This window comes from Neltuma alba, unplaced genomic scaffold (assembly GCF_004799145.2).
Source record: "Neltuma alba isolate B1F8T4 unplaced genomic scaffold, ASM479914v2 tig00012452_pilon, whole genome shotgun sequence".
Lineage (NCBI taxonomy): Eukaryota > Viridiplantae > Streptophyta > Magnoliopsida > Fabales > Fabaceae > Neltuma > Neltuma alba.
In genome coordinates this window covers 468,828-492,437 of record NW_021636931.1, presented here as the reverse complement: position 1 = coordinate 492,437, position 23,610 = coordinate 468,828, and the positions used below count along the sequence as shown (strand labels likewise).

At 36.2% G+C, this 23,610-nt stretch overlaps 1 protein-coding gene and 2 pseudogenes across 1 annotated transcript; 2 read left to right on the top strand and 1 right to left on the bottom strand.

Moving 5' to 3' along the window:
• Positions 1-272: 272 nt before the first annotated feature.
• On the top strand, positions 273-2,618 carry LOC114727189 (uncharacterized). Its single transcript, XM_028913899.1, has 2 exons — positions 273-1,993; positions 2,384-2,618. Exons 1-2 carry the CDS (start codon positions 273-275, stop codon positions 2,616-2,618), a joined length of 1,956 nt encoding a protein of 651 aa, XP_028769732.1.
• A 12,541-nt stretch (positions 2,619-15,159) lies between these two features.
• LOC114727187 (CBL-interacting protein kinase 5-like) lies at positions 15,160-16,676 on the top strand (annotated as a pseudogene).
• A 3,755-nt stretch (positions 16,677-20,431) lies between these two features.
• LOC114727186 (CBL-interacting serine/threonine-protein kinase 12-like) lies at positions 20,432-21,861 on the bottom strand (annotated as a pseudogene).
• Positions 21,862-23,610: the final 1,749 nt, after the last annotated feature.

Sequence of the window (23,610 nt, the reverse complement as noted above, 5' to 3'; positions counted from 1 at the left end):
AGGATGCTTCAATCAATTGGAGGTGATGCTGCAGTCGGTACCCAGGGCGGTGTCTGGGCTATCGACGCGTCTTGAAGCAATACCAGAAGTCTCTTTCTCGGGGACGTCAGAACAAACCAGAAACTACAACACACCGTACCATAAGACGCTGAAGTTGGATTCCTCGAGGTTTGATGGCCATGATGCACTGGACTGGATATATAGAGCTGAACAGTATTTTTAAATACTTTGGTGTACCGGACCCACAACGCCTGGTGATCGCCTCTATTCATATGGATGGTGACGTTCTTCCGTGGTACCAAATGTTAGAAAAGGCCGGACGAGTGCCCGATTGGGCAGCATTGGCGAAGGCAATCAAGCTACAGTATGGACCATCTAAGTTTGACTGTGCTAGATCACAGTTATTTAAGCTCACTCAAGCAGAGGTTAGCGGTGTACTGGAGGCGTATAACTCCAAGTTCATGACGTTGGCTAACCGAACTGAAGACATACCGGAGGCAGCGTTGCTAGACTACTATTTGGGGGGTTTAAATCCAGACCTGAAGAGGAATGTGTTAGTCCAACGACCTACTAATGTGTTAAGTGCTATGGCTTTAGCACGATTATTCGCAAATGCCACCAACTCAGGGATTTCTGTTCCAGCGAGCGAGTCAAAATCACGGCCCCACACCTCGACAGGAACCATGATGTCTCCGAAGGCCATAATACCGTATTCAGGGTCCCATACCAACACTGCCACTTCACAGACTAGTGGAAGTAAAGCTAACCTACCGCCGTTATTGCCTAAACCGAGTATACCGCCCATTAAAAGGATGACTGCGGCGGAGATGCAGGTTAGACAAAAGAAGGGCCTTTGCTACACCTGTGATGCCAAATTCTCGCCAGCTCATCGGTGCCCCAATAGACAGTTGATGATGCTTCTTCATGACGATGATGAGGACATTCCCGTCATAAAAGAGGTCGAGTTAAAAGAACCAGAGATGACGATACACCATTTATCTCTCCGTGCACTGAGAGGCACACAGCGGCCAGCCACGATCCGGTTTAATGGAGAAATTGAAGGAACAAAAGTGCAGATCTTGTTGGATGGGGGGAGTTCGGACAATTTCTTACACCCTAGGATTGTGCGTCATTTAAAAATTCCCGTAGAACTGACACCAGAAGTTAAGGTTCTGGGAGGAACCGGACGCATTTTGACTAGCTCGGAATTGGTGAATGACACCCCTGTTCAAATCGATGGGCATATTTTACACATGTCCTGTTTTGTTCTTCCTGTGGCCGGAGTCGACATGGTAATTGGTGCAGATTGGTTAGAGACATTGGGCCCACATGTGGCAGACTATAGTACTTCCACAATCAAATTTCTACTGGGGGATCAGTTCATTACGTTGAAAGGATACAGAGGGCCCGCTGTGAACCAAGCCCAATGTCATCATTTGATTAGATTAACTAATACAGAAGCCATTGCGGAATTGTACATGCTACACCCGGTAATGGATGAACCTCCTCTGGAAACAATACCCAGTGACATGAAGGAGGTAATAGCAAAATATAGCAATGTATTTGCAGTTCCGCATGGTCTCCTACCTGAACGGAGCCGTGAGCATAGCATTGATTTACTCCCTGGAACTGGCCCTGTAAAAGTGAGACCATACCGATATCCAGTGAGACAGAAAGATGAGATTGAGAGGATGGTTGAAGAATTACTATCTGAAGGACTAATTCAACCAAGCGTCAGCCTGTTCTTAGCTCCGGTCATACTAGTCAAAAAGAAAGATGGCACTTGCCGTTTCTGTGTTGACTACCGTGCGCTAAACTCAGTCACAGTGAAGGATGCCTTCCCCATGCCTACGGTCAACGAATTATTGGATGAACTCCATGGGTCGAATTTTTATTCCAAGCTGGATCTACGGTCTGGGTATCACCAAATTCTGATGAAAGCAACTGACAGAGAGAAAACGGCGTTTAGAACTCACCTCGGCCTCTACGAATGGTTGGTCATGCCCTTCGGTTTAACCAATGCGCTGGCCACCTTTCAGGCATTGATGAACACCATATTTCGACCATTCCTCTGTCGATTTGTTCTGATTTTTTTTGATGATATACTCATTTATAGTGACTCTTGGGAATCGCATTTACGACATGTAGAGTTAGTCTTGCAGTCTCTAGCTCAAAAACAGTTATTCGCTAAGATGAGCAAGTGTTCCTTTGGTCGCCGTCGGATAGAATATTTGGGGCATATAATTTCACAGGTAGGGGTTGAAATGGATGAGTCAAAAATCAGGGCGGTATAGAACTGGCCTCCCCCTGCAAACATCCGGCAATTGAGAGGATTTTTGGGTCTCAACTGTTATTACCACAAGTTTGTCCAGCATTATGCCAGGATTGCTGGTCCATTAACAGATTTACTGAAGACTGATGCGTTTACTTGGTCCAATGAGGCCCAGCATGCATTCGGTGACCTAAAGTGTGCCCTTACGACTGCACCAGTCCTTGCCTTGCCGAATTTTACCAAGATGTTTGTGTTAGAGACTGATGCATCTGGTGCTGGGATTGGAGCAGTCCTAAGTCAAGATGATCATCCTGTGGCTTTCTTTTCTAAGAAACTGTCTCCTTGAATGCAAAAACAATCAGCGTATGTCCAGGAATTATATGCAATCACAGAGGCAGTTGCTAAATTTTGTCATTATCTGTTTGGTCGGCACTTCATCATTCGCACAGATCACGCGAGCTTGAAACATCTCACCGAGCAAACAATTCAAACCCCAGAACAAGAACTCAGTCTACCGAAGTTACTAGGCTATCAATTTAGTATTGAATACAAGCCTGGGTGCTCGAATCAAGCTGCAGATGCGTTATCCCGACGAACTTGCTTTGCTATCTTGCAATTGGAACACACCTTTTTGGATTCAATTCGGAGCCAGTTACCGAAGTTCGCTTGGGTATCCGACTTGAAGTCGTGGCTTTCGTGGCAAGCCGACGCATTACCTCACTATCATTTGAAACATCAGGAGTTGTATTGGAAGAATCATCTTGTGATTCCATCGGATTTGCCCGATGTGATCAACCAGATATTGCAAGAATTCCACGCATCCAAAGTGGGAGGGCATGCAGGGTTCTTGCATACGTTTCATCGTATTACTGCTCTGTTCTTCTGGCCTCAGATGAGGAAAGATATCAAAATGTTTATTCGGCAATGCTTGGTGTGCCAACAAGCTAAGGCTTCCCAACTACATCCTGCCGGATTACTCAACCCACTTCCAATTCCGAATAATATCTGGGAAGACATCGCCATGGATTTTGTGACTGGGTTACCAGTGATACGTGGATACTCTGTCATTTTGGTGGTTATCGACCGTCTCTCCAAATATGCCCATTTCATGCCATTAACAGCTCATTATTCCAGTCAAACTGTTGCTGAGAGCTTCCTTACTAATGTGGTGAAACTTCACGGCATTCCACGCACCATTGTTTCAGATCGGGATCGTTCTTTTACGGCAGCTTTCTGGAGACATCTGATGAAATTGCAGGGAATGCAATTGAACATGAGCTCAGCGTATCATCCTCAGACCGATGGTCAATCTGAGGTTCTCAACAAGTGTTTAGAGATGTATCTGCGGTGCTTTGTATTTACCTATCCACGGAACTGGTTGGCTTATTTGCCATGGGCAGAATTTTGGTATAACACGTCGTTCCATACAGCAATTGGAATGGTACCCTTTAAGGTGGTTTACGGTCGGGATCCTCCTCCGTTACTAAACCATTCATTGACTGACGATACACCGTATGATGTCCATCAGCAGCTTGAACAGCGTGACCAACTGTTACAGGTCCTCAAGGTGAATTTACAGAAGGCATAGATTCGTATGAAACGTTTCGCAGATAAAAAGAGACGAGAGGTTGAATTTTCTGTCGGTGACTGGGTCCTGGTTAAACTCCAGCCATATCGCCAACACTCTGTTCAGTTGCGTAAATTTCAAAAACTCGCTTTAGAATTTTTTGGGCCCTTCGAAGTAGCTGAACAAATCGGCAAAGTTGCTTATCGACTACTGTTACCTCCTCAGTCGCGGATCCATCCAGTATTTCACGTTTCCCTACTCAAAAAGTTTGAAGGTACTACTGATCACTATTCGTACCTGCCTCTCCCATTAACATCCGTGCCTGAAGGACCTATTAGTCAACCATTGAAGGTTCTCCAATCCAGATCGGTTAAGCACCACGGTCAATGGACTCCATAGTACCTGGTCCAGTGGGATAGTTCTATGTCACCTTCATGGGAATGGGGTTCTGATCTGTAACAGCTTTATCCTGATCTGAACCTTGAGGACAAGGTTCGATTTATAGAGGGGGGTAATGTTATGAACACCAGTAGCCCAACTGTGGACGGGCCAAATAATGCGAGATCAAATGCTGGGGGCTCAGCCCAAGTACTTCCAAGGCGTACTACACGGGTGAGAAAGAGCACGTGGAAATTGCGTGAGCTAGAGGATAGCACAGCAGCATAAAGGCAGTGTCAGGACGTTAGGAGTGGGTGTGCATGATTTGAAGAATCTTCTCTCTCTTGCGTCTTCTCTCTCTGGATGGGCTTTTCCGTTATTTCCCTGCGTGTTATGTTTTCTGTTCATTGTAATTGCTTGACTGCATTAGTATCTGTCATTGTTCAAGTCATTTAAAAGAACAGTTAAAAAAAGATGTAAAAGATTCTCTTCTTCTTCACAGCCAAATACATAGAGGCTTGAGATGTTAAGATGATGCTCCCTTAGAATATCAACAGAATGTAAGGCCTAATGCAGCAATTTCCTAATGAATAACAATTGTTTGAGAGGAAGTTTCAACCTCCAAAGTAGTAGCCAGAAATCATCAACAGTTGAGCCAAATTGTGAGAATCAGCTTGAAAAGTAAATAAGTTCCATCTCGAACCTAGTAGATGCCCTTGTTATTGCCGGACTAGATAATTTGATCAGGAAGATTTAAGAGGGAAATAGATTGAGCAAGAACGGAACGAGCTATATCTGATGGATAAATCTTAAAAATGAGGGAGGAATTCGCTGAAACTGGATTCCACAAAGGGGGAGTATGAATAATGGATGCGATGCAAACTTAATATTCAAATATTGCATCAGATCCTGCTGAATAGGCCACCAAAGGTGGTGGTTAATTGGGATGCTCGTCCTATATATCAGCATATTCTGCAATGCCCTTCCATATCTAGGATGAGTTATAGGGAAGTTTAATAATTGACTGGCTATCTAAATTAAAGTATTTGACTTTTAAGACTATGGCCAGCAAATAAGAATCTTGGGAAGAGATTACCCGCCAGATTTACTTGGCAAGAAAGGCTCTGTTCACAAATCTTAGCTGGTCTTAACCCCAAATCACCCGTATCCACAGGCTGGAAAAGCTTATTCCTAGCCCAAATGTGCATCCTCTTCTTGGTATCTACCGAATCCCAGAAAAAATTAGCACATAATGAATCTACCTTGTCACGTATTGAATGGGGAATTTTGATGCAAGAAAGGATAAGTATGTTATCAAAGATTATATTAATCATTAAAAATATTAATGAGATAGCCTTTGGTACGGCTTATTTTTTCTTTTTTTAAATAAAAAAGGTGTTTTGTGAGGAGGTAGAGACGTCCTATATAATTATCTTTTAAAAATAAAACATGTAGGCAGTATTCGGTGAACCAGACGCAACCTTCTTGATAATAACTTTTTTTCTTTTTTTAAATAAAAGATTGATTGAGGCACTGGAGTTCAGATTATATCTTACTTAAAATGTTTTATAATTTATCGAGTCCATGTTTATGCTATTTCCTAATAACTCATTAAATGAAAGCATTACATCCCGTTTTAAATGAAGCAACCCCGAAGGAAGTTATTGTACAGTGGTACAAGATTAACACTTATATAATCACGGTGTCAAATCCATCTCCTTGTTTATTTTTCAATTCAGCACCCTCACCTCGTACATAAAGTGTTTCTTACTTTTGATTATTTCTCAATTGGTTCTTTACATAAACCTATTTATTATCGAACATCTCTTTTTTCTATCAAATTCAGATGTACTCATATATGAGGGACCATTATTTATGATAGTTTTATTTGGGGTGGACTTGATTGAAAATATCCATATCTTGAAAATATAATTGAGAAGACAATGTTGTAAGTGACAAAATTGACAATTTCCTTATTTGTGAAGTACCAAGTACAATTTGGAAGGTAGTTTTGAAAAAGACTCAATTGAGAAATACCTCATTTGCTCCGTAGTCAATCATTTTCAAGGTTGTCAAACTCACGAGTTTAAACAAACTCGTGATAATGATGTAAACTCGGATTGTAAACTCGAATCATGAACTCGTAAAAGTTTACTTTTATTAATAAACGGATATTAAAAGTATATAATCAAATCATTAATATATAAAAAATGAGAACAAGTTTATTTAAATATATTTTAAATTTAAATAATTGAAATTATATCTATCAATGTTCATAATTTATCATATTCATCAAAGAAATTTCTATAAAAATCATATATAAAGTCACTAAACATAATCAAATTAAAAAATTTAACACGAGTTTAAGAGCGAGTTGACAAGATTTTGTAAGATAAAAATGTAAAAACGGTAAACTCGGTAAATAAACTAGTAAGTTTAATCAAATTTACAGTTATCACGAGTTTAAGAATAAGTCGACACGATTTTGTTAGCTAAAAACATAAAAACGTTAAACTCGGAGAGTCAACTCGCGAGTTTGACAACAGTGCTCATTTTTCCATTTAGAAATAGAGCATTTTGATTACTGGGAATTCATTTTGTGAATGTTGCTCCTAAGCAAGTGAAAAGCTGTTTGTGTGTGTGTTTTTCTCCTCGCTCTGTTTTATAAAGTACTTAATTTCATAGCTACGCTGAATTTGTCAGGTGGGGGTCTAAATCATACAGATTCTATAGCTGTTACCACAAAAATTTATAATTCTAGCTTCCAGGAGTTCTTGAACTCTCATTATCTGTTTAGTCCTGGCAATCTTGCCGCGATCAGAGCCCACCTGAATTGAATCCACATATATATGATATCATCATCTCTTATCCGCTTAATGTAATTAAATGACATTATTGTTAATGTGGCACACATATAGGCCAGAGCAGATGTTTCCAATGTATCCTATGCATTTGATGATTAAAATGTTGTCGCAGTACTGTACCCTGAGATTCTATGGAAACAAACCTTGGTATCGGTTGCTTCTGGGATTCCTTGTGGACACTACGTATTTACATTACATGATGATCAGAACTATTATTCATAGTACGTACCTGAATTAACATGGCAAACTGTGTTGTGATTAGTACTATTTCAAACCCCCGAAAAAAAAGAAAACACGCGCTCGTGCACACTCAATACTCGGTTTTAACTTCGACACACAAAATATTTGTATGTGTTTTAGTGACTTGTTTGTTATGCCTAATATATGGGTTGGGATTTTGGACTTTTGTTTGAGGGGCCCGACCCAGGGGTGGGGGGAAGAGCAGGAGTATGTAAATCCATTGGATAGATTTCTCCCACCACCACCCAAAGTTAAATGCTCTGAATGCCTACAAGTAAATTTCTTTAGATTAATTTTGTAATAATCAGTAAATTATTCTCGATAAATTTTAGATATGTGCTAATTTATTGAATTGAATTGGTGTGCTTTGCTCCCTCCCCCTAAAAGAAAAACAGCTATTGTGTGCTTGTGCAGTTTGATGTCCTTTTCCCTTTTTGCTTTGTGCCACACTAGAGCTCCGCTTTTAATTTGCTATGGCTCTTTAAATTCTTAAGCTTCTTATCCATTAATTTTATTGTTTTCATATGTTAGTTAGCTAGTGAATATGATTAAACCAATTTGGCGATGCTTTGGAAGAGTTGTAATGTAATAATTACACTCTAATCTCCTATGACTTCCAGTCGTGCTTAGTGATTGTGCATATATGTAATGTAAACAACACGTACATAAATAATTCTAAGGTCCTGTGGAAGCACTTGAATATAATGATTCAGGTTTGGAATTTTGGCATTGAAATTTTTGATTTAGTGTTTTGGTGTGAGAATCTATCCATCCAAAATGAAATTAAGGTGTAAAAGTGCGGATATCACTCATCTTGTGGGGTATTATTCGATGAATTCGGCAGCTGCTCTTGTCTAATTACTAAGTGGTGACATAAGGTTTGATTTATTAACATGTTCCCTTTAATATGAATTCAAGACTTATCATTTCAGATATTACTAATTCTGTGATTAAATCATCGAATTATGAAAAAAAAAGTTATAATTTGCCAATACTTCTTTGTGTCAAGTTTTTTGACCACTAAACATCTCTGTTTTATTGAAAGCGTTACATCCTGTTTTAAATGAAGCAACCCCGAAGGAAGTTATTGTACAGTGGTGCAAGATTAATACTGTTATATAATCACTGTCAAATCCATCTCCTTGTTTATTTTTCAATTCAGCACCCTCACCTCGTGCATAAATTGTTTCTCAGTTATGATCATTTCTCAATTGGTTCTTTACACAAACCTTTTTATTATTGAACATCTCTTTTTTCTATCAAATTCAGATGTACTCATATGTGAGGGACCATTATTTATGATAGTTTTACTTGGGGTGGACTTGATTGAAAATATCTATATCTTGAAAGTATAATTCAGAAGACAATGTTGTAAGTGACAAAATTGACAATTTCCTTATTTGTGAAGTACCAAATACAATTAGGAAGGAAGTTTTGAAAAAGACTCAATTGAGAAATACCTCATTTGCTCCGTAGCCACTCATTTTTCCATTCAGAAACAGAGCATTTTGATTACTGAGAATTCATTTTGTGAATGTTGCTCCTAAGCAAGTGAAAAGCTGTTTGTGTGTGTGCGTGTTTTTCTCCCCGCTCTGTTTCATAAAGTATTTAATTTCATAGCTACCCTGAATTTGTCAGTTAGGGGTCTAAATCATGCAGATTCTAAAGCTGTTACCACAAATTTATAATTCCAGCTTCGGCCGAGAATTTATATCTACCATTTCTGTTTTTTTTTTTTAACATAAGGACAGTTTGATCTTCATATACTCCTCCAGTCTTAATTATAAGACCCAATTGACTTATTTGAGGAGATTAAGGAAGTAAGTTAAGTTGGTTATTTATAATAAATAAGTGTTGTCATTCTTAAAATATCCTTACTAATTAAGTCTATTGGCTAAAACTATCATTATTAGAAGGATTATCTTGGAAAAAAATGCATAAATATAAGAAACAAAATGGATTGGGTCTTATAATTAGGACCAAATAAAAAGTCAAATTGGATCTTATAATAAGGACCGGAGGAGTATTACTTAATTTTTACAAACAAGGTCATGTGCCTTCACAATAATTTTAGACATTCGAGATCCTTAAGGAATAACAATTTTGTTAATTTGGTCCTTGAGCATAATTTTCTCTGTAATTAATGGGTCACAAAAACATTTCAACCCTTAACATATAGAGGCATCGATACCTCACGTCAGTGATAAAAATTTAATTTTGGCAGATGGATAATTTAATTAGAGAAATCCCATGATAATAAGAACAGAAATATTTTGGACGCCGCTTAGACAATTGCTGGATTCTGTCTGTTAAGACTGATGTTCCAAAACCTTTCATTCTCTGCCAACCTGAACCAAAGTATCTGTCATTGTCGTGGACAGAATATTGTGAGTGAAGGAAAGGGTCTTATAATTATGGCTTCCCTATGGCTCCTTACTTGACAAAATCTCTCGACCAAAAAGAGCCACCCCACAAGTCTAGACTCGGAAACCATTTCAATGGTGAACACTCTCATTGAACTAAATAATCTTAATGTAACATAATCAAGAAAACGACACTGTTGCTACAAGAAAACTTCACAATCACAACACACCAATTTCTGAGTCTTTCATACATTAGAGTCATAGACTCATAGTACTCAATGAAACAAACGACGCCTAAGGGTCGAGTTTTGAGGGCCAAGCCACTCATCACCCAATTTACTTGTAGGAATATGGTTTATGATAAGAACAAATTTTTGCTTATAAGATAATAGAACAAATATAACTACCAAAGCATAATTTGAGAATTCAACAAAAGCATCATCACCTTGTAGGCCCAAGCCATTAATCACCCTCTTCTCCCATGTATTAACAGTAGGAGCAAATTCCTGAAAGAGAGAGAGAAAATATTTAACCTATTATTATTTTAAATATTAATTTCAGTTACTCCAGACTGCATATGCATGTATATATCAGTGTATGTTTAGATTAAAGTTTACTTAGGTTTAAAATTTATACTTCGATATATAAATCACCTCTATATGGAAGAGCATGGAAGATGAGCATGGGTATAATTTTAACATTAGCTTGATAATTTTTCCTAAAACACCATAATTATTTTTTTTAATATTCTCCCTCCATCTTCTACTTGATTATAATTAAGAGAGTATCAATAAGTATAATTTTAAAAAAACTCATAAATATGAGAAATATGTCTTCCATTTAAGATCAAAATTAACATAATAATTAGGTTAGGAGCGGAGTAGTGCCAAATGAAAAATATAAGGGCTATCACTAGCATAACTAGCCCTTTTTTTTCTTTTTGAGATCTAAGCATCACAAATTGAAAGAGGAGGTTTTTTTTAATATTATTTTTGGGTTTTTTTTCCTTCTTGAAGAAATGTCACAACTAGCAAAATAAAATTGAAAATGATCGCAACAACAGAGAAGTACCAGCCAAAAAATTCAGAAAGCAGTAAATTCAGGAATTTTTTTTCCTTTTTTTTAGTCGAGAAAAGAGAAAAGAAAAAGAAAATCAGAAAGTGGAAATATATAAGAAAAAGGGAATTGCAGAGATGATGACGTAAAAGAAGAAGCCCAGAAAGCAATAGAAAGCAGAGAAGGGAGAAAGTAGATTTGTGAAACTATGGAAAACGAAGAAGAAAAAGAAGATCTGAAGCTTTATTTGGGAGGAGTGGCTGCAAATTCTCTGGTTTAGATAAGGATTCAAGTCAACGCAGTTTGATCAATGCTGTGGGGTCTATATTATTGGGATAATGCATGACAATTTATGACCTTATACAAGTTAATTAATATCACTACTCAAAATTTCAAATTCCTCATGTTCGTATTCCTCATATTTAGTTTTTTTTTTTTTAATGTTAACATAGATTTTTATGAAGTACTTAATTGTCATTCTACGTGATGACCTCTATGTATTTATCAAGGGAAAAATAATGCATAGAAACATAATTTAATGGTAAAAAATTTAAAAAATTGTAAAATTTAGAAAATCAGTTAGGGGGGGGGGGAGGGGAAACTAACAAGCCGGGGACACTGCTTTGTTGTGTGGTTTCTTATTGGTCCAATTAGCTGCGCGGGGCAACTTCGAATTTTCGCCGAAGAGAATTATTGAAGTGGGCGGAAAGAAAAACAATACTGAATGAAAAAGGGAACAGGATGATAACAACCCTTGTTTTCACTGTCATCCCATATTCGAGTAATTATATGAATTAATTTGGAGCCACGTACCCACCATATGATAATCTTATCTCTTTTTTTTTTTTTTGCTTTTTTTCCTAGAGATAATCTTATCCATTATAATTTGTGGATTTTTATTTATTGAGACTAACACCAACTCTAATTAATAATATTAACATTTACTAACGCAAGTTTATGGTAATATATATACAAAAAAATTGTTAGGCTTAAAATGATGAGTTTTTGTAACAATCATAATTGTTTTGAAAATTAAACTTGATATGTTAGTATTAGAGAATGTTTTATCAATATTTAAGATTACTTCAATTGTTATCATTTTATGTTAATGATATTAGGATTAAACGAAAGTAAAGCATATTTTTTAAAGTTAAAAGATCACACTTTTGCATATTACTCCCTCCATTCCTTTTTGTAAGATATAATTAACCAAATCCCAATGTTTAAAAAGTTAATTAAAATTAGTTGAGTGCAATAAATATGTAAAAAATAAATTTTATTTTTTAAAAATGCCCTCATTTATGTGGAAGAGATAATATGTAGTGGAGAGAGAATGTATAACAGAGAAAGAGAAAGTTATCTTAGAAAAAAGAAAATGTGTAATTAAATGAGGGTAAAATTGAAAGTTTACAAATTAATTTTGAAATAACCTCTAAGAGTCTCTTATAAAATGAAACAAAGTATACCCAACAACTGTATCTTATAAAAAGGAATGGAGGGAGTAATAATTTTCTTGTACGATTATTTTCTTTAGAATTCTGAAATAATAAAGCTTCTAAGACTAAACATATTTTTATCCTGAAAGAATTCATGAAGATGATATAAAATGGCGTGTGGAGTATGGATTCTGAAGTGACAAAAGTAGCGTGTGGGCTGCCAAACGTTAGGTATTAAGTTTAGGAGAAGACTGAGATAAGACTTCTTGTTGCACAACTTGGACTCACATTGTGTGGGTCAGCTACTTGGCATGTAATTATCTGTTGTAGTCTTGTCGGTTAGGACTTAGGAGACTCGGCTCTTACCCGAGAGACCCGGGTTGGATTCCCGGCAACGGAAAGATTCTTTTGTGTTTTGTGTTTCAGCAGCTACCAACGTCAAGCGGGAGCATTATAGTCTTTTCGTTAGATTCATGGCTCTTGCCGAAGCCCAAGCAGCAACCATAGATACATGCATGCATGCGTCTATCTATATATCAGCCTCTCCGTTCGGTGGCACTCCGTCGTATCGCTTTCAAGTTTCAACCTTCCCTCCTCTCATCTGTTCTTTACACTGCATCGTCGTAATGGTACGCTTCTCCTGTAAATCCAGTGATTTGTGAATGTGCTTATTTATATGAATGTCTATGTGGGCTTCGGAAAAGAAGTGTTCGAACCCAATGAGGGAAATCAAACTCCAGAAACTCGCCCTCATGATCAACACCTGGGTTGGTGAAAGTGGTGATCGTCTCACTAGCCTTAGTTGCTAAGGTTGGCTCTGTACCTGCTTCCTATAATTCCTGGTTGGGTTCACTTGAATGTTGGATATCCAGAAACCATTCATCGTGTGAATCTTGCTCCTATGTAAGTGAAAAGTTGTCATATATACATGTGTGTGTGTGTGTGTGTGTGTGTTTTTTTTTTTTTTCTTGCTCTCTCTTCTAAAGCATTCGCAGGAAGTGATCGGAGGAGAGGGCAATGGGTCATGCTTCACTCTTCACCAGATTCTAACGCTATTGCAGAAATAACTTTGAGGAAAATTGGCAAGTATACCAGTTCTATTTACTATTCAACTCTAACAACAAAAAAATTATAATTCTAGCTTTCATTATTTAACACTCGTACTTCGTCAAGAATTTTTATATGTATATCTACCACTTCCATTTTTTAACACAAGGATTTGGTCTTCATACATAATTTTACAAACAAGGTCATGTACCTTCATAATGATTTTACATGTTCGAGACCCTTATTAAGGGATAAAAATTTTGTTAATTTGGTCCTTGAATATAATTTTCTATGTACTTATAGTCAGCAAAACATGTCAACCTTCATCATATAGCGGCATCAACACTTCATCTATGATTAACAACTTAATTTTGTCAAGTAGGAAATTCAATATAAACTCGAAATAATTACAACACAAGTATACTGGACGCACCTTAGACAATTATTTAATAGAAACCACACAGTTGTTGAATAAAAACTTCACAATCACAACACACCAATTTTCTGAGTCTTTAATACATTGGAGTCATAGTACATAATAAAGCAAGCCACGCTTTAAGGATAGAGGTTCGACCATGACCAAGCCAATTTATTGGTAGGAAACTGGGAATATTGTTTATGATAGAAACGGAGTCTCATTTACTATCAAATATAATGGAACATATATAACTACTAAAACATATCATTTGAGAATTCAACAAAAGCATCATTGCACAAACGTCTGTCCACATCCTTCATCAAGTGTCAACATCATCGCCAACAACGTATACCTGCATTGATCAAGCAAGGAAAGTAAAAAGGCATGTTTATATTTTGAGTGTATCCATGTTATCATATATAGTAGCATAATCATATTGTAGCCAATGTGTCCAAAAAAAAAACAAAGAAAAATTGACATATATAAAAGAGTTATCTGTTTCATCCCTTAATGTATGTAGCATTTGTTGATATTATGGTAACTACTATTTCAGGGGTAGGAAAGCACGGACAAATATAGCAAAAAGATACAAATGATTTTTTTTTTTTAAAAAAAAAGATGCAAGTTTTTTAATGCTTCCTCCCTTCATATATGGGGCTTTTGTTGATTTCATAATAACTACTAGAGAAAAGCATGGACAATAAGCAGAAAAATATCATAAAACTAACCAACCTGAAAATGATAACATGGATGATCGACTCATCCTTCTATATATTAACAGCTAACACTATCCTGCAATACCAAATCATAGTATTGGTTAGCCTGAAAATATGTAATTTTGAAGAAAGACGACATTGTTATAAGCACAATATAATCAATTCTCTATTTCCTTATAATTAAATATACATTTTTCGAAACAATATTTGTTAGCGTGGATATATCATGCATTTGCTGAGAATAGCATTTCTACCGTTTTGTTAAGGCCTCCTTTATCCTTCCATTCCATCTCATGCCCTTCTATTTTCACTTTAGACAACTTTGGTGTTTCCAACACCCCTGGACAAAACTTCTTCATTTTAGGATATCTAGTTATTTGTATCACTTTCAATTCTGGGAATTCGAAGGCGTGGCTTCTTGAAGAAAACATCTTCAAGCTTGACATATCAGGAAGTCCAATTCTCTATGGTTGAATGTGATTCTACCTTCTACATCTTCACTAGTCTTATTCATTGCAATTTCTTTCATCTTTTTGTAATCATTTATCTTCAAAAACACAATACTCACCAAACTTTTAGCAGTTGAACTTGTCACTAAAGGGATGAGCCAATGACATCTGAATACGGACAGCATTCTCAATTTTCTACAAACTGAATAGTAATATCTATATACTGATTTTCCTACAAATAGAGCAAAATAACGGATTTCGGCATAATTATTCTGTGAATCTGTTGGCTTCCGCCTGACTCAATTCTTCTTCTTCTTCTTCCTCCTCCTCGTCGTCGTCCTCCCTCCTCTTCATTCTCAAATCTCAACCTTGAAACCCACAGTTCCTTCCTTTGCAAACCCAATGGATTCAGAGCAAACGGAGAAGAAAGGCACAATTCTGATGGAGAAATACGAGCTGGGCCGTTTGCTTGGCCAAGGCACATTCACTAAAGTCTACCACGCTAGAAACATTAAAACCAACCAGAGCGTCGCCATTAAAGTCATCAACAAGCAGAAAATTCTTCGCATCGGCTTGATCGACCAAATCAAGCGCGAGATCTCCGGGATGCACCTGATAAGGCACCCAAACGTTGTTCAGCTCTGCGAAGTAATGGCGAGCAAAAACAAGATTTACTTCACGGTGGAGTACTTGAAAGGCGGCGAGCTCTTCGCCAAAATCGCAAAAGGGAAATTGAAGGGGGATTTGGCTCGAAAGTATTTCCAGCAGCTAATCGGTGCCGTCGATTTCTGCCATAGCCGAGGGGTTTGTCACCGAGATCTGAAACTGAAGTATCTTCTTCTGGACGAAAATGGGGATCTGAAGATTTCGGATTTTGGTTTGAGTGTTTTGTATGAACCAAGAAAGAATGATGGTCTTCTCCATACAACTTGTGGAACGCCTGCTTATGTGGCCCCTGAAGTGCTCAACAAGAAAGGCTATGATGAAGCCAAAGCTGATATATGGTCTTGTGGGGTTATTCTGTTTGTTCTTCTCGCAGGCTTTCTTCCATTTCAGGATAAGAATCTGATTGAAATGCATAGGAAAATTTGTACTGCATAATTCAAGTGTCCTAAATGGTTCTCACCTCAAACCAGAAGACTTATCACCAGAATTCTCGATCCAAATCCAAGAACAAGGGTAAGTATTGCTAAGATTGTGGAAAATGGCTGGTTTAAAATTGGGTATCAGCAGATTGAACCACCCAAATCACCAGTTTCCAATCCTGCGAGTGATGTTCAGGCTCTTTTTGATTCTTCATCGTCATCAAATCCAGAGGAAAAAACCGAAGAAACCCCTGTGAAAGTGAAACCATCTGCCTTCAATGCCTTTGATTTAATATCCCTATCTTCAGGATTTGATCTCTCCGGTTTGTTTGAGGAAGATACGTGTCGGAAACAACATGCTAGATTCACCATCACGAAGCCCGCCTCAACAATTGTTTCAAAACTGGAAGAAATAGCACAAGCAGAGAGAGAATTCAATGTTGTGAAGAAAGATGGATTAGTGAGGTTGGAGGGACGCAAGAGTGGTCGGAAGGGACAACTTGGTATTGATGCAGAGATTTTTGAGGTGACATCAACGTTTCATGTTGTGGAGGTGAAGATAACTGCAGGCGATACGTTTGAGTATATCCAATTTCGGGATCAGAACTTGAAGCCAAGGAGGTGAACAGTAGCAGCAATATTTGGCACCCATATATACCAGAAGATACGGTTTATGTTTTTAATTTGCTTGCGGAATAGGTAATTTGAAACGTTCTGTTTCTGTTTCTCTTTTGTTCAGATACATGGTCTTCCAATCTGCAGAATCACTTGCTGCAAAGTTGTGAAGGTTGTCTCTATTGTATTCCTTGTTCTTTTCTTGCGCCCGGGTTGTGTATAGTAATATTGTACAGAACTGTAACAGTAGAGTTCAAATTTTATGCCTCTAAAGACAGTGCTTTTGCTCCTACTAGCTCCTATTTCTAATAGAAGAACTAGTTAGGGGTTAAATTTAATCTTAAATATAAGATCTCATTTTATTTTATTCCTCATATTTATTATTTTCTCCAAACTTTTTTTTTAACCAATTGCATGTCTTAAGGTAGTTTGCATCAATAAATGGGGAGTTTGCATCAAGAAAGGTTACAATATAAATGATTTAATATGGTATTTTGTATAAACCAAAATATATTTTTGACAAATAATTAATTGAACTAGTTTTCTTTTATCTACCCAAATTAATTAATTAAGTAGATATTATATTAAGAAGTACAAATAATAATAATAATAATAATAATAATAATAATAATATTATTATTATTATTATTATTATTATTATTATTATTATTATTATTATTATTATTATTATTATTATGGTCATCATCATTATGGTCCTCATTTTTTTGTTGATACTTAGAATAGTAATTTGCGCGTGCAAAAAATTATGTCACCACAAATAATGCTTATCAGTTATATTAAACCACGTGTGAGAACTTCCCATACTAAGTACATCATAATGCTAACTATTTACATGCACTCCTCAAAAGAAGCAATAGAGCTAGTGAAACAGACATATGCGAAAATATGAGGGCAATAATTACCCTTGATCAATTACTTACAAGTAGTGAGTTATGTACATATAGGATCATACCTGTTTGGGAGACCAAAAAAAAAATCAAATTTCAAGGAATAAAACTATTGATTTTAAATTTTATATTTCAAAATTGAAATAAGGTCAAAAGGAACTGAAAATGTCAATAAGGCCATATAAGTAGGCCATTTAATTAAAAAAAAAATTGTCTCTCCCAGAGAAAAAGAATGGCATAATCACACATATCGCCTATCCTGTCCTTGTTGATTTATTTCTCATTAATTTTTGGACATTTGGCCGGCGGATCCGGATAGTGATTGTTGCTGGCAACATGGAGATTTCATCAGTCACTTTTAAAATCACATATTTCAACAGGGAGAATTGCAGCAAAGTCTTAAAAGAGAAACATAATAATCAAAAAGTCCTAATAACAACTAAGCACATGTAATGATAAGTTATAGCATAGGAAATGAAAACTTCTAACCTATTATTTAGACTTTTTGATAACTTTTTTTTTTGCTTAAAATCTTATTATAATTCTCCCGAATATGTCTGTGCATCTTATAACGTTGAAATTTGATTTCTTTAGGAATTTTGATTTAACCTTTTTTTAGTTCAATCTTCATTACCCAGTTATGAAGTTGTTATCATGTATTGTATGTTATTTCTTTTATCCTTAATATAAGATATAATAAAAGAATTTTTTTTAGTCTTAAATATAATATTTCAATTTAATTCGTCTTCTAAATTTATACTTCTTTAAATTTTTTATTAATTATACATATTATGGGAGTTATTTACGAGAATCAATTTCAATACAAATCAACCTTGACTTTAATGACATCGCTCTACTCCTTTATGGAGGAGGTGGGGGAATTGATTCTAGAAAGTACCGTCTCAGATTCTTAATATAAGATCTCATTTGACTTTTATTTTAGTTCTAAATATGAGACCCCAATTTACTTTATCTCTCATGTTTATTTATTTATTTTTCCAAAATAGTCCTTCTAAGAATGATTAGTCCTAGCAAATAAACTTATATTTATTACAAATAACTAACTTAATTTATTTTATTGTTATACTCAAATTAGTCAACTAGCTTTTATATTTACGACCGGAGGTAGTATTATAGTTATGGTGATACAGTGTACTTATCATTGAGTTTTCAATTCGAATGCAAATGAGCCTTGGCTCAAATGACATTGCTCTATGTTGATAGTGTATTCATAATTAAATTTTCAATTCAATTTAAATAATTACAATAAAAATAAGCACAAATTAGTTTTTTTTCCTTTTGATTTCTCTCCTGTTCATCTTAATATAAGGAATGAAAATATTTTCTACACTCTTTTCTTTTCCATATCCATTTTCTTTTCTCATTCTTTTTCTTTCTTATTAAGGTTGCAATAATAGAGGTGGCTTTCTTTCTTTAGCAGACAAATTGGTCCTTAAATTTTTGTCCTTTTTTTCTTTTATTTTACGTGCCAAATCACGCCTAAGGCTGGCATGGACCTAGTTCTATAATGATGAATAATAATTCAATTTTACATATACGTGTATATATACACACACAATAATATAAATTGATGCTACAGGTTTGAGCTCTTTATGTCTTATCATTTAGACTAAAATAAGGTTTTTCGAAACTCTCTCGCATTGAAAGAGAGCAGCAGAATAAAGGTCACGGGGTTTCTAGCCTTGGGCTCTACACACAAGACTCAAGACTGGGGTATAGTTTCTTCTCAATTTGACAAATAAATAAAAATTATGTAATTTCAATAATTGTCTTGAAGAAAGACTTTACCCTAATTAAATAATAACATAGCTAGAAATTAAAGTGCAAAACAGTCTTTTGATAATTGGAATGGATATGGATATGTGGAGCTTGGCCCTTATAACTCAATTAACAACAAGCATCTTTCTTAAAGTTTTTTTTTTTTGGTTAAAGTATAGGTATCTTCTAATTGGAAGTAATCATATTCGAGGTATGAGTATTAAATATGAACATCTCTCCTAACGAGGATTTGAATCTTGATTTGTCACGTCGTGAGGAGCTAACCCTTTTCACTAAACCCAATTCCTGTTGATCTTTTTCTTAAAGTTTTTCTTGCATAAAATTGTGAGTTTGAATCCTTAATAAAAGATATGATAGTTATATGAGTTATTTAAAAAAAGAAAGAATATGAATATATCTTTGGTTCGAATAGGAAGTCTCATCTTTTTATAGTGAAGGTTGAGATATATGGCAAGATATATAGCTAATGAACTATATATCTTACGAATATAGACTTGTAATGTAAACAATTACGATCAATGGAGTAATCCAACCAAAACCCCATTACAATCCTTGCAAGGAACCACATTTAGATTTTCTTATACTTCAAACCAATAAGAGAAGTAAATATGAAGTTTTACAAGTTCGGCAGAGATATATACTCCTCCGATCTTTAATATAAGACATATTTAACTAATTTGATTAGATTGAGAAAATTAGGTAAGTTAGTTAATTATAAAAAATATAATATGGTTTTTCTAAAACACCATAATTATTTTTCTTAATATCCTTCTTCTCTCGCTTACTTGATTATGATTGAATGAGCGTCTATAGAAGTAATTCAGAAAAAACTGATAAATATGATAAATAAATCTTATAATTAAAATCAAAATTAACTTAACAATTAGGTTCTATCTTAAGGATAAGAGTAGTACTCAACTACATACATATTTTGTCCCATACACAATTTGAAGAATGAGTTTTCACTACGGCTTGGCTAGCTATGTATTGATAATTATTGATATATCTGATCATTTATTATTCAAATTAGGCTGGTTGCACCATAGCACCTATAGTTTGTATATTAAAAAAGAGCCATAGAATCCACTCCTCCAGTTAAGGACAAAACCTTAAGTCCAGAAAATAAAAGATGACAAAGATTACCATATATAAACAATCTAAAGTAGAGGAGAAAAAATGAGGATTCAATATCCGAGAGTTAACTAGTGTGGAGAATTCTAAGAATCAGAATCGGATTGAGGAGTCTCATCAGAAGAATTTCTCTTGGGAGAAGAAGTTGCTGATTCATTCTTCATAATTAACTTCTGTAAGCCAGGTTTCAATTCAGAGTTACAAAACTGTTCATACTCTGTTTTATCCCCTGCTTTCTTCTTCACTTCCACCACCACCAACGACGGAGTCAGCTCGAATATCTCAGCAGCAATCGTCAGTGGCCCCTTCACACCTTCCCTTGATCCCTCCGAGCTCACCCTGCAATCCTTCTTCCTCACTGTAAAGCTCACCAACTGCGCAATTTCCTCCAACTTCGATGTGATCTTTGACACTGGCGCGCTGGACACGAGCGTCGCCCCGTCCCCTTTCTCCTCGAACAACCCAGAAAGATCGAAGCCTGCAGAGAATGATATTATATCAAATGCATTCAAGCTTGCTGGTCTTGGCAATGAAGCGTTGCTTCTTCTTTTGACGTCTAGCTCTGAATAGGATTCTGATACTGAATAATCTGAGATTAGCCTATGTCGTCCTTGTTTAAATCCAGTTTGTCAATATCTTCAATGCTGGTAGCTTATCGTCGTCGAAATAAAACTTGATTTGTTTGATCCCTTTCTTGAACCACTTGTTTTCCATGATTTTTGGAATTGAGATTCTAGTTTCTGGGTTTGTATCGAGAAGACGAGTGCATAATAAGTTTAGCTCCGGCGAGAACCACTTGGGACACCGGAAAACTCCTCTGTAAATCTTCTTGTACATAGACATAACATTCTGATCATGGAATGGTAAATAACCTGCCATTAAAACGAAGAGAATAACGCCACAAGACCAGAGATCAACTGTGGCTCCGTCGTATCCTTTTCTTGCCAGAACCTCAGGAGCAACATACGCAGGCGTTCCACAGAAAGTATGAAACAATCTGTCTTGTCTGATTTGATCGGAGACAGTGCTGAGGCCGAAATCGGAAACCTTGAGATCGCCATTTTCGTCGAGTAACAGGTTTTCCGGCTTGAGATTGCGGTGGTACACGCCTTTGGCCTGGCAAAATTCTACGGCGGAGATCATTTGCTGGAAATACTTTCTGGCGACTCCTTCCTTCAATCGGCCTTTTGCGACTTTATTGAATAACTCGCCGCCGCGGACGTATTCCATGACGAAGTAGATCTTCATCTTCGTGGCCATGACTTCGAAGAGCTGGACGATGTTGGGGTGGCGGACGCGGCGGAGCATTGAGATAGCCGCCTTTGAGTATTTTCTCCTTGTCGATGATCTTAATTGCGACGTCTTCGTTGGTTTTAATGTTCCGAGCGTAGTAAACCTTCACGAAGGTGCCATGTCCTAGGAGTTTTCCGACTTCATAGCGGCCAAGTAAATGATTGGCGTCATTCTTCTTCTTCGTCCGATTGAGGCCGCTGTTCGAAACGTCGACGTCTGCCATGGATGCTGTGGTGAAGAACGTAGAAGCTGCAGTATTATGGTGGTGAAGAACGTAGAAGCTGCAGTATTATGGTGGTGAAGAACGTAGAAGCTGCAGTATTATGGTTGTTCTGTTTTTCTGGTTTAGGTTTGGGCGTCGACGTGCTTCTCGGCCATTGAAGGTGGTGATGATGTGAGCTGTTTGGCGGCGAAGATGTGGTTTTGATTTGTTGAGGTCTGTTTGTGTGTGTGTGTGTGTGTATCTGCGGGGTTGGTTAGGCTAAATAAATTTTTGTGTGATAATTTTAAATTTTATTTTGATTTAATTTCAATGTGATAACTTTATTTTAATTTTAATTTTATTTTTTTAACTTATTTAACTCTAATTTTAGAGTAGTTTTTCATTTTTTTTAAAAAACTAATTAATCTGATTTTGATGTTTAAAATATTTAAATAATTTTTCAAACAATGTTGAATCAGAACAAATACGCAACATATGTTTAGTCAATCAAAATCCAATCCTGTAGATTGCTTTTGTTTATTTGCATTGACATAAATCTCTTAATTCAATACTGAGAGCAAAATAATTCAAACGTGCAGTTGAATTTGAAGCTTTTAACATACCTCTCATGAATTAAACTGAATTTTTTGAAAATTATAACCTGCGAATGCAATTTGATTTTCCTTATATATATATATATATATATATATATAAAGATTAATGATGATATTATCAGCCTATGAGGTTAGCTTGAATCAAAACCAAGTTCCTTTATTATTCTATTGATGCACTAAGAGAATCAATTATTTTACTTCTCACATGCCAATCTCAGAGTAACTTACCGGTAAATTACTAAATTGAAATGAAGATTGAATAGAGTATGTGCCAAAAACAAAAGAGAGGAGAAAAAGAAAGGTCAAATTAAAGATTTGAGATCCAAGGATGAGGTATAAAATAGAATATTAAAAGCATAGTTGGTTTGAGTAACAACTTAATTAGCTCCACGTTTATAGGGTTGGCATGTAACTGGAAGTGGAATATCATAAGGGAACTAGTGACCGCGGCTACCGTACGGTCGTCGCCCCAGCAGGAAGCACTCCCATCTACGACCCAAGAATTGGGGATGTATGTATATGTATTTACCCGTATATTATATTCAAAAAGTATAGCTTACCCCATACTTTATTCAAGGGAAGCCACGCTCTAGTTTGACAATCTTTCTTTTTGAATAACAAAATTAAAACCACAGTTAGGATGGTGCGCATAAAATAGGGATTAAGTCAAATCAGAGATTAATAAATCCCTATATGCCAAGGGATATGGTTATTTAAAATCGTAAAATTCAAGCTATAATGGTCTGCTTTATGAGTTAGTTAGTAGGTATTATCTTGTCCAAAGGGGTGATCGAAAGAGACAATCCAATCTCGCATGAGAAGATTCATGCATAATCATATCCAAAAAATGGGGGGAAAAGGGATAAATTCGAAAGTGCTTGTTCTTATGATGATAGCTTTCAAGGAATTGTAGGAAACACTGACTCTCGTAGAAGCTTTTCATTCCAGAAGAGACTGAGGGCCTTCATGCATTTCCAATGGTTCAGCTGCAATTATCTAACTTTCCAAAGGAAGGTTTTGATTATCTCATCATAGGTGAGCCATTTCCACATTTTTGTCCAAATGTCGGGATTGGAAGCGATTTTTTTTTTTAATTTGAATTTTCAGTGCCTTTATAGGCAGAGATTTGATTAAGAAGTTGCCACCAACCAAAGGT